We start from the raw sequence: 12,547 nt of genomic DNA, 5'->3' as shown, positions 1-12,547 counted from the left end.
GCATGGCTGCAGACTGTTATTTGTTTTTAACATGACATGTCATATTATCATAAGAAGATAAGGTAGATAAAAACCTTAAAAAAATATATAAAATATTAAAGAATATTTTAGGGTTGTTTTTAGTTTAGATTTCCGTAGAATAAAGAGCATTACTTGTTCGACTTTTCCAAGCTGAAAACTCCTTCACTCACTTGATATTTGTCTGCATTTCGAGCTGCTTTTTTGGCCATGGCTTTGGCCAAGGCGTCCGCCAACTTTTGACCATCAACGTTTGCACAATATTTGCTGTTTTTGTTGTTGTTGCTGTTGCTGTCCGCTGATGACAAAAATGTTCAAGTTTTTCTCTCATCTGTGTGCAGTTTTTTAATGCTATTTTACGAGTCTCGTGTGCGTGCAACTGAGGATAAAGCCAAGCTCAGCGGCGTCATGGTTGTATAATTAATTTATTAATGGCAACAAGTGAAATGCTGTGCCACGCATTTCCTATAAGGCTCGGGCCCAGCCCGGCTCATGATTATGTGATTTATAGGAAGAACTTATCCCACTTTTGGGAAGGGGGGAATCCTAACCCCTGGGAAAGTTCAACTGCAGTTATTATTATTATTATGCAACAGGCAACCGCGAGTCACGCACGCGCTGCCGCCAATGAAGTAGCTGACAAATTATCTTTTTTTTATTTTATTTTATTTCACTTTTTATTGCATTTTATTTGCAGCCCATGGTGGGACTTTTAAGCGGCTTGGAGCGTCGAGTGCCGAGGTCGAGCTATCTAGTCGAGTGCATCAAACCTGGGCCAGATGCTGAGCCGATTGCGGGATTTTCGGCTATGATTGGTGGTTACCGGATGAGAGGCGGTGCGCGGAGGCGGCTCCTGGCACTTTCACATTTGTTTTTGCTGGTGTTGAAATTGAGTTATTAGAGGAAAGCCATGTAAGCGGGGCCAGGGGCGTATTGTGAGATTTCGGATTATAAACTATGAAAATAGAAATATTCCGCTTATGTTAGAAGTTTGAAAGGGATTCAGATTGGATTGCTTAACTTAATAACTGATTTAATTTAAAATATTAATCAAATTTTATATCATTTACTTTCTTTTAGTCTGTGTAAACTATTTTATTAATATTTTCTAGTGAGCTGCCTAAATCTGTGAGGAAATCTATTTCTCTCTCTTTAATAGATTTCCATTCTTTTCAACACCCCTCTAAAAAGTTTCAATGCCCCAACTGTGGCACGTTCCTCGGGCAATGTGCCAACCTCCTACCGAAAGCCACATAATTGCTGTAATCGCGGTGGAGATTTGCAATCTCGTAATAAATTCAGACACCGAAGATGCGCCAGAAGTTGGAGGAGCTCCTCCCTGGCTGGGAACCCCCTGCCCACATTATTATTTGCCACCAGATGCGTCGCCAGTTGCAGCTGCAATAGGCGGAAATCTCACACAGAAAGTTGCATTGCGGATGCAGTCATCGTCGTGGGGCTCCATCTCCACCAGACTTCAGCTGTATATTCGTGCGGAAGTTTAACCAACTAACAAAGTGACTTCGAGCCCGAATCAGGGGCAACAATTGTTGGCCAAATGTGTGTGTGTGTGTGTGTGTGCGGCGTGTGTTGACACTTCCAGCCGCTCATCCCGGTTAACTAACTGGTTAAGCCAATTGATACGATGTTCCAGTTTTGACAATGGCCATGCCCGTCACTTAATTGCCATCAAATTGTTTCGTTGGCTGTTTGGCTTAAAACTTGGACAGTTGGTCATTTGGTTTTGAGGAAATTGTTGCAGCATCGATAGCGATCGTATTGAACGTTTTAATTGACTCGCTCGCTCGCTTCCTTCATTCGCCAGATCAGGATCTCCCTGCTGGTCGGTCGGTCTCTCTTCCCCAGCTGCCTTAATTGTCCGACACTTCCCGTTTTCGTGGTTTGCTTCCCATCAGCCCATCCTTCAGCCGCCGTCTATCCTGGCCTGGCCAAACCAAGCTAGGCCAAGCCAGGCCAGGCCAAACCGAACTGAACCGACTAGACCAGGCCGAAATCTAATTACGCCATCGCAGCCAGAAAGCCAACGAGCGCAGCAAATTGACAACACAATAAACAGGAGGCCAGAAAGGGGGCGAATGGAAGGTCGGGGTGGTAGGTCGGAGGTTTCGGGTGTCACACATGTGCGACAGTTTCTGATTTATGAACACAATTTCCACTTTGACAATGAGCGAGTTCTCCAACTCTCTAGCACTTCGCCGATGGCTTCACACAGCCAAAAATAAATAAATGCAAAATTACACTAGACTTGGGTATTAGCCATGATTTAAGCCATTTAAATGGTACAGAAATACCGGAAACTAACAATATTTTTAATAATTTTGTAAAAAGATTATGGGGTAATCCTTATCCATACCGGACTTACAAATTATTAATCAATCTAATAGAAAAGAGGACTATAAGTTAACTCCCAAATTCCCTTTCATACCTCCCTATATTCTCAACCTTTTCTTTCCAGTGTAGCTTCCAAGCAGATGAGCTGCTGCCCCTTCTTCCCCAGCTGAACTCATGTCCGGGCTGAAACTCAACTCCTGTTTAGGGGAAGCTGCTATCTGGGAGCGACAATTCCTACCGAAACTGTTAGTTTATGAGCGGGAATGCCAGTCAAGACCACCACCCACTTCCATGTTGGTCTAGGTGAATTATGTTAATTGAGATTCGGTGGCTGATAGTCCGAGCCGGAGCTGCAGCTGTGGCCCCACTTCGATTGGACTCCCTTTAAGACATTGACCAGGCCAAGTCTGGCCATATTTCAGGGCTTATCTGGGCCTGAGATGCACATAAAAATCGAAGCCCCAAGAGTCGAGCGGAGATAAGAAGGCCAGAAAGAGTTGTCCTGGCGAATGCAAAATGTTCAATGGCCAATGGGTATTGGGTAATGGGTAATGGGTAATCTGTGGGTTGGGTTCGTTTGGGCCACGCCCAAGTGCATAAATTCTCTCACAGACGAAGATTTCTTTATGGCCAAAACTAAATGCTTGAAGCTGAAGGGCTCTCCTTTTATAAATAACCCACATAAATGGGGTGCATTTTATTTGTATTTCCCTTCATTTTCCTGTTAATGACTTTGTTTCGGGGGGCATCGAAGGTTGGGTTTTCAATCAAAACCCGAAAATGGAGATAAACTGGAGGGCGAGAGGCGGAAGGTGGAAGGCGAAAGGCGAGAGTCGAGAGACCAAACACAACCAGTACGAAGTCAACTGAAAACTCATTTAAGGCTCCATTTCACAATGTGAAAACGGCAGGGGAAATGGCAACAAAAGGGGGCTCTTCCATGACAATGTCGGAGAACCGTTCGAACATTGCCTCTTCGAGACAATTTGCCACTTTAATTGCCGCAATTTTTTGCCCATTTTTAAGTCAAATTCACTCGACTTGGCTCGAACGGTCGTCCTAATAGGTCTCCCTCCCTTGCCTCCCTTGCCTTCCTCAATCCCTTGTCACATTTTCTGTTGTTATCGTTGTTATTGCTGTTGTGGTCGAAGTTGGCCAAAAGGGTGTTCGCATGTGTGTGTGTGTGTGTGTATCGGTCTCATGTGTCGTTCCATTATTGTCTGTGTCCTCCGGTTCGCACTAAAATGCTTTGTAATTGCAAACAATTTGATATTAAGTACGATTTCTAATTGTTCGAATGATTGCTTTGCACGACGACACGCAGCCAGCAATGAAAACTGAGAGATTTTATGGGAAATATTTAACAACAATTCATGATTTAATGGGCCAAATTGTCACTCGGTTGCTGTTAGCCTGTTAGGTTGGTCCATTAATAACTTCATATATATATTCTTCGGGCGAAATCTGCACTTCATGGCCGAAATCCTCTCCAAGTTGGCTAGAAATTAATTAGCCAATGGCCAAATGATAAATATACTTTGGCCCCCGTGGCTAATCAAATGCGGATACGATAAACCAAAATCACTCAGTCAGCCACTGACCATATAATTAATTAAACTTTTATCGCCACTAGCCGGGCGAATCTAGCGCCCAGCAGCCAAGCTGAGCTACGACATTTAATTTGCTTTAATGGCAAATCCTTGTTTTATGCGACAGATGGGTGGGATGTATATATGGAAAAGGGGGAGGGAAGGAGAATCCCAATCCCAATCCCAATCCCAATCCCAATCCAAAACCAAATTCCGAAATCTTTTAATGCCTCACACAAAATGGTAGCGGCAAAACGACAAAACTAAAATATCACTCATACGCCACCGAGCGTCCTCCTTTTTTGGCCTGGCCGAAAAGCAGATTTATGCGCGTGCTGCATTCCGTCTCCCAGAGAGATGTCCTTCGCCCGGCTCCTAATCTAAATCTGCATGTCAACTGGAAGACCGCATAAATCACAAAATAATCCCAAAGTAAAATACCGAATCCAAATGGCCAGCTGCCTTCGCCCCAAGCCCCAAGCTCCTCCTCCTACTCCTTACTATCGGATGTGGGCGTGGCTGTGTGCTTGGACGCCGATGGGCGGGGCAAGTGTTTTGGGCTCACATTAACTTCAATTGTCTTTTGTCTGCCACCACGCCCACAATTTTGGGCCAGGGGGTTCTTGTAAATTCGCCTTGACAGTAGAGGGGAATGGGCCGCAAAATGTCATTTTGGCTTCTATTTTTGGAGGATTCTCACATGGCCTCCAAGGCTTCAGGCCTCCATTTAGTCTCCCACTTCGATCGGCGGTAAGTGTAATCCAACGAAATCACATCCAATTTTATTTAAAATTGTTAAATCGCCGCCTTCTTCCCTTACTGTCGAAGTGATAAAACATGGTGGGAAATACTCTCTTTGGGGTGCAGGGAATCCCAGACTTAAGTTGCTAGAGAGATTATAATCTGTGAAAGGTTTTATTGTTATGAAAATCTTAGGTAATTGTAATAAAAATATATGTTATTTAAGGATCAAAATAACCTTTTTTTAACTTTTTTATTTGGTAAAAGAGTAAATACGAAATTAACACAAATTTAGACACCAAGTTTGAAAATATGTTTTATTCTAGGATTTTTTATAAAAATGTGATTAATTTGCAAAACTATGTGTTAGTTTTAAATACGAATAAGGAAATAATATCTAGGATAAGTTGTAAGTAAATGTACAGAAATGTTTTGACTAATCGGAAAAACACAGCTCCGTTTTTCAACATATTTTCCACCCTGTTTTCCTTCATATTTTTCTTGATTTTCTTTAGTAAGTGTATCCAACCTTCATGCATTGCCAAAATTTGTCATTAGTTAACTGGAATGAGAACGGTTTGCAGTGATTTTCTTTATCATTTGCGGTCCTCGGGCATTGTACAATGTGTCGTCTGTCGCCTGTCGTCTGGGTGGGATTTTGGGTTTTGGTCTTGGGTCTGGAACTGCTGGATCTGAATCTGAATCTGAATCAGGATCTGGGCTTGGATTTAAGAGGACGAACCCAAACAAACGGCCAATGCAGCTAATGCTGATTTCATTTGTTGTGCCCTCTGCTGGCAGGGTGGCAAATATTGTAAATGAGACTGCGACAAAATCATCAGACAAAAGCGGCAATGGAACAAAGACCAGCAATCCCTACGTACGAATAAATATCCGTATATATATATATATATATATATATATTGTAAAAAGCTGTTAACGAGAGCCAGAAAAGGGGGCACACAAAAAAAAAAAAAAGGTAAACGGCCTGGAAAACAAAGGATTCCGCTGGGTGAAGGCTGGGAGATAACCTCCCTTTCAGCCTCAATTGAAATAATTAAGTGTCAAAATGGCGCCCACTCACACATGGAGTGGGTTCTGGGGGCGGAAATGGAAATGATTTTTCGTGAAAATTGCTTGGCAGAAGTAAAGCCGAGCTTTCCTTTTCCTGAACCCAAAGCCAACGTCATTTGGTGAGGCGACGTAAAGTGTAAACAGTTTAAAGCAATTGCCGACTCTGGCACCAAAGTGGAGGAGTTCGCTCGCTCGCTCTCTCTCTCTCTGTGTTTCTCGGTGGGATTAGGGGAGCACTGCACTTGACACGCCCGACTTGAGAAGGGTCGTTAAATACTTAACTATTGCGTGAGTCGTTTGGGGTTTTCGCCGCACAAAGAAGATTATTCCGGTAATGAGAATCCAGATAATGCCATCCAAAGAAGTTGCGGAGTTTGGGGAAATTAAGTTAGGATTTGTGTCTCGGCGAAGTCGTAAAGTGAATTAGTGACAGTGCTGCCATTTTCAACATTTCCGGAATATATATATATATGTTTTAGAAACTATATAACCCAATTTATAGTTCGGTCTATGCTTGATTTGAGTTTCAGCATTGACGAATAAGTTTATGTTGAACTTAACTGTTGATAGATTCCCTTTTATTGTCTCACCTGTCCTGTTTTATTATTTCGGCTATTGACAGCACTATTTGAAGACATCTTGAGGAGCCGTCCCCATGAGTATTCAATACATCCTTACAGTAGGATCTTTGGCCGAGATTTCGCAATCTAAATAATTTGCCACAAGCAAACAAGCACTCTACTCTTATGGTACAAAATAAACACTTGGACTTAACCCCCTTAGCCTTCGTTGAACACGAAAACTTTGCCAATATACTGACAGCAGTTCCAGTTGCCAGTTTGCAGTTTGCAGTTTGCAGTTTACAGTTTGCAGTTTTCAGCTTTCAGCTTGGCCCCGCAAACTAATACCCCCTCGATCCTCGACCTGATGACCGCACGCATGCTAAAAGTGTGGTCGCCACCACCCAAAAAGGTGTGGCGGCGTTGGTGATGGTGGTGCTCCGGTGACTTTGTGGCCCCGCAAAAAGTTCCTGGCCGGAGTTTGTTGTTGTCGGCCGTTGTTTTTGACAGAAAATTGCAGGAAAACCTGTGTGGAGAATCTCCTGCTGAGCGAAAGAGGGCCAAGAAGCAAAGAAGCCAAGAAACCAGGAACCACTTCTCTTGGCCGCAACGCAGTTATGCAATCACAAAGTTGCTGCCATCGTCTTTGCCACTGATTGAAATTCCTTGGCCAGCTTTGCGTTGGTCTGCCTATAATAATTTTCATCATCATCATCATCATCATCTGCTGGGAAAGGGGATCACAACTTCAACCTGGATAGTTTTCATCTGAGCTCTGATTATTATTATTATCAAAATCAGACTCCGTTCTTCCATCCCAGCTGGATGTCCGTCATCTGCAACTAATATTGTCAGTGGTCAGTATATATTTACTCTTAGTTTCTGGCTATACCTTAAAGTTGTTATCTATTTGGTTGAGAAACATGTAAGATGTTAAGAAATTTAAGATGTTCAAAACTAGCTTGTGAAGTCTGGAAAGTATAGTCTTGGCAGTATAGAATCTTTAAAATTGATTTACTTGTATATTCTAGGGTATCAAATGTTTCTACTTCCTGAAAATAAAACCCATACAACTTGCTCTAATTATTGTTGTTGCTGTGGATACAATAAAGTCTGCTGCTCCTGAGCTTTCGCCCACAGACTTGCCAATATTTTGCTTCTGCATTTATTTCAGCATTGCAATTGAGGTTTTTGATTAGTTTTTACTTCCTCATTGCAATGGGGAGCCATTGATTGCGTATTCTTATTGTTGCCAAGTTGTGAGCTGCTTGGGAATGAAATCTTCTCCCTTTTAATATCTCGAGAATGTGTTGTATCTATCTATCAACTTCAACAAAGGATTAGGGTGAAAAAAGTATGCAATGATAATAAGCCTGTGGGGTTGCTGATATGAACTTTGTTAGTGGTTTGTTAATATGGAGGAAACTTATTTATCAAATTAAATTAAAGGAAATGTGTTATGTGGAAGGAAATGTGTTATTTTCTAGGTATTTGTATAGAAAGCAAACATAAATAAGTTTATATAAGGAAATGTACCTTTGAGAACGTTTTTATAAACTAATGAGCATCACAGAAAAAATTTTAGATTTATTTTTATTTGGTAAATCATCCAGGCAAACTGCCTAACATTTTGTATAAAGAAACTTATTTTTACTTGATTTTTACATTTAAAAAAATCGAATTTGATTTTTTATGTTGCATACTTTTAGGGCAATCATCTTCTAACAGCACTTTTAGCTCTGTTAACAGACTTCTCCGCTGCTGCAAAGCTTTATTTGATTTTCCATTTACGACATTGTTCTGGGACCCGCTATACTTTTCACACTTTCCCCCAGACTCTCTACAGATATACCCTGTTTAGTTTTCCCAATGCAGCTAAGTTATGACTGTTTGCCCTGCAAGTACGTGCTGGCGACTTCTTTCTTTTTCTGATTGAATAGATTTTCAGTTGGTTTCCTGTTTGTTTGCGGTTGTCGCCTGGTAAGTGTTAGAATTTTTATTTTTTTCTTCTTATTTTTTTTTGTTGGCCTGCCAAAGGCACGTTGAAATCCCAGTCTAGACGAAGTGAAGGTGGCAAATATTTGCCAGTCCTTTACCTTTACCTATTTGCGGTTTTTTAAGGGGATCGATTTGCCAACCGCAGGTATTTCCGCCCATTAGCGGGTTAAGCGACTCGGAAACTAACCCTTGTCAAGTCAAACCACTGGCTTTTAATATTACCAATGGCTTAGGAGAAGTTTTAAGCTATATAGTAAGGGAAATTAACAAAGTGATTCTGCTAATACTCTTAAAAAACAGGATTGGTTTATTTTTTTTAGCATTTTCCTGCACTTTTCGGTGCAATTTCAATGCCATTCATGGAATGTTCCCTCACTTTTGTGCCAGAGTTTCCTGAATTTCCCAACCTCCCTTGATCTTGCCTTATCTTTGTGTGCTTTTGACATTTTTGCGTTCATTTTTGTGTGACAAGTTTTCTGTGGTTCAGTGGGGCCACTTTACGGCATGTCAGCTTCAACATCCTACACCCACCCACCCACTAGCAACTCATCCTTTTTGTGGTCTATAAGGGGTGACGGCCTATTTCACACTTTTATAGAAAATTTTTGCCAATTGTCTGGCGACGTTTGCCTGTTTTTTTTTCTTATATACATCTCGCTTCGGGTTTTACCCGCTCGCTGCGGAAGTTTGCGCAATTTCCAAAGCGGAAATGCAATTTTCGGTTCAGCTGCATTTGTCTCGCAGTGCCACGCCCCCTGCCCGCGGTCCGCCGCCAACTTGGGCGGCTTGCCAACACATCGTATATCAAATGCAGAGTTGGCAGCCCCTGACAATGACATGCAGCGAGCGCTCAGCCAAACCAGAAAAGGCCGACAGCTTTTTGGGGGCGCTCAGGATAAAGGTTGGTGGGGTAATGGCTGGCTGTGATGTGGTTGGCCTTCCAATAGGTGGGGGCCTTCGAAGGACACCAAAAAAAAAAGAAGAAATAAATGCAGCCAAACTCCTGAAATCGGCGGCCGCTGTAGCGTGTGTCACGCCTTTTGTGGCCAGAAACGAAGAATATATTTCACACGCTTTTTGCTCGCTTTCTGCCAAAGCTCTCTTTGTGCCGAAAGTACTTTTATTTATTTGCATATAAATTATTCAATTGTTCCCTTGCTTATCTTTCTTGTTGGCTGGGCCTGGCCGCTTCTGACCCCCCAGCGGGGAGTCTATCAATGTGCCGAATGCATTTGCAATTGCAATCGCAATTGATTTTTGATATCTGTGGGCGTGGCATTGAACAATTTTTGATTTACGATACTGAATTTGGCTAAAGTTGGCCAGAATTCACAATTGGCATGGCAAAAATGAACGGAGTTTAAACGGAGTTTACACAGGGAAATGTTAAATAAAAGATAAACTTTATTCTATAATATAAAAATAACTTTAATCTTAAATGAAATATGTAAGTATTTCTTTTTACAGAAGCCATTAAACTTAAATCTGCTTTCTTAGTGCTTGGTTCAAGAAAAATCATAATTTCTTTACTATTTTTTTCAGTGTTTAGCTTGCTGTCTTTAAAATTGCATTTAAGAATACTGCTGAGCTCACTTATTGATTTTAAGATTTATGACTTAAAGGAGTTTGCTTAATCTTTAGATAAAGTTGAACGCATTTCTGGTAATTGATAATATATAACTTATCAAAAGGTGGAGCTCAAAGTGAGCTCAATTATTCATCGTTTAGTAAATTAATTTGGATCAAAATTTAGTGTTTGATTTATACTTTCACATATTATTATTATAATATTAAAATTTATGGAATTATCGTCGAAAATTGAAGTTTGTTGACCACTTTTAAGACTGTTAAATAGAATATAATCTAAGATAGAACATAGATCTTGATCTTGCTTATACAGACTCAAGTATCTGTCCAAATATTAAACATTTTCCCGATTTCTGAAATATCTTACGTATAGAATAGAATACCTTATCAATAGATAGGCTACCAAGAACCTCTATTAACATTTTCATAGCCAGTCTCCTAAAAACTTTTTGATTGTCTGTCGATATTTTTTCGATTTCCCTTCGACACGTGTGCTAAACTGTTTGTCGGCACGGCACCTCCTACTTATTCGCCCGCCTTGCAAATGTCAAGTGTCAACTGCAGCTTGTTCGGAGTTCCCAGTTTGCTGTTCTCAGTTCGCAAAAAACGTGCTCCTCGACTGGCTGGGCAAACATTTGCAAGGCTGTTATTTTTCGCCCTGCGAAAACACGCTTCAATAACATTCAAAACTCGAGACGTGCGAGGCCTTGGCCTGTCACCGAAAAAGACTCGTATCTCCTAATATCTGCTGGGCGCTACATGTGTTGTAAATTTATTAGCTGTCATATAAATCTTTGCACTTGGGCACCCTTATGCCAGAATTAGAGGGGCGTGGCGTCTGTTTGAGGGCAGATAAGGTATACGTTTGTATGTGTTAGGGGAAGAACCCTTCTACTGTAAAATGCCAGCATTTTTCATTTGCATGAATATTTTACTTAAGGAAATTCATAATTTTTTATGCGAGCCCTTGGTAAGAGTCTCGTCACACCGACTTAATGCCAGGGTTGTCACTCTCATTTGTTTAATTAATATTGTCCCTAAGCGGAGGCCCATTTAGGCATTTATTTGCAGACAGTCACATGTGCACTTTTCTGGGGTCTTGTCAGCAATTTGCAAAGTGCTGCGTGGGCGAGGGCTGAGATTTTCCGAGTCTTGTTTAATTGAAATCACAATGTTAAAAATATAGTAAAAATGTTCTTTCGTCTTAATTAAGGACTTATGACACTCTTCTATGGTTAAGATAACTTTTTTATTTTCTCCAAAGGCAAGAAAAATCGGTTAAAGGTTTTTTATTTAGCAATAAAGTTGAAATTTATTTAAACTTCTTACAGTTTCATAGAGTTTAAAATATTTTTATTAAATGCATTGTTTTAAATATGTTACATAAATAGACAATAATTACTATAGCATTATATTTTGGCACGCTTTTCCTCCCCTTTCCTTTGCTTAACTAACGCTTTCACTGCGCCTCCGTTTGCTCAGCCGTCTTGAGGGGATTCCCCTTGTCATCGATTTCCATGGAAGGCACCAAAGGGGGCTTGAAACCGTATTCCAGTTGAAGGTTACGCCCAAAGTCTGGACTACGTTTAAGGGAATGCCCATTGCGCCATCGCTGAAACTCATCGAACTCGTTGGTGAGCGAGGAATCCCCGTTGCCAGAGTTGCCAGTGCTTGTGGCTGGAATGGCGCCAATGTAGGTCTTAACCATTTGAACGGGGGCCGAGGCAGCGGCGGTGGCCAAGTCGGCGGGGAGGGTGTTGTAAATATAACGGGCACCCTGCAACCAAGGCGATCCCTGCGGCGGTGGCGGAGGTCGAAGGTCGAATTTCATATCCGCCAAACTGAAAGTGGCGACCTTGGGCGCCTCTCCCCTCACGGGCTTCACCGGCTGCTTGACAGCTGCCACCGGCTTACTCAGCTTGACCGCTTTTGTGGAAGGCTGGGCAGGGGTTTTGGCCGTCAGTTGTGGGAGCAACTTCTTCAGCATCCTGGTGTAGTAGTTCTGCAGCACCTTCGGTGGAATGTGGGCCACTGAATGAGACCAGGGAGTCAGAGCATTGGGGTGGCCATGATGAGAAAATGCCAGTGAGGAGTGTCCTGGCGGCATGGGCATATGAATGGCCACGGGTACATGGATCGGAATGGCCATTGGGCGGTCAACGAATTTCTCCACAATCTTCTCCACATGCACTGGTTTCTCTACGATGCGCTCCACCTCGACGGGCACATGCTTCTCCACAATCTTCTCCACCACCCTCTCCACGGGATATGGAACAGGGTGTTCGACTATCGTCTCAACAGGATAAGGTCGATCCACGTAGTGCTCGACGTGGACGGGAACGGGTACGGGTTGTGGCACGGCATACGGAATGGGTATGTGCTTCTCCACCACATGATGGTCGTGCTCTACGCCTTTTTCCACATGATAAGGTGGCAGAGAGGGGGAATGATCATGATGATCGTGCGGGATATGAGGTTCATGTTCAATCTCATGAAGCACCTGGTGATTCTGATGATTCTCCTGGTGCTGCACCTGATGTTCGTGATGATCAGCTGGATAAACAGGACCTGGGTGAACGGTTTCCTGAATGGGTCCTGGAGCAGATGGTCCCGATTGATGGGAATCCA

At 42.2% G+C, this 12,547-nt stretch overlaps 1 protein-coding gene across 1 annotated transcript; it reads right to left on the bottom strand.

Annotated features, from left to right (window-relative positions):
• Nucleotides 1-11,313: 11,313 nt before the first annotated feature.
• LOC121529950 lies at nucleotides 11,314-12,539 on the bottom strand (the record flags this gene model as incomplete). Its single annotated transcript, XM_041818060.1, has 1 exon — nucleotides 11,314-12,539. A coding segment is annotated over one exon (1,161 nt), but the record flags the coding sequence as incomplete, so codon positions are not given.
• Nucleotides 12,540-12,547: the final 8 nt, after the last annotated feature.

The sequence above is a fragment of the Drosophila eugracilis genome, unplaced genomic scaffold (assembly GCF_018153835.1).
Source record: "Drosophila eugracilis isolate 14026-0451.02 unplaced genomic scaffold, ASM1815383v1 contig_1172, whole genome shotgun sequence".
In the NCBI taxonomy this organism is placed as follows: Eukaryota; Metazoa; Arthropoda; class Insecta; order Diptera; family Drosophilidae; genus Drosophila; species Drosophila eugracilis.
This window is presented reverse-complemented; position numbering and strand designations above follow the sequence as displayed.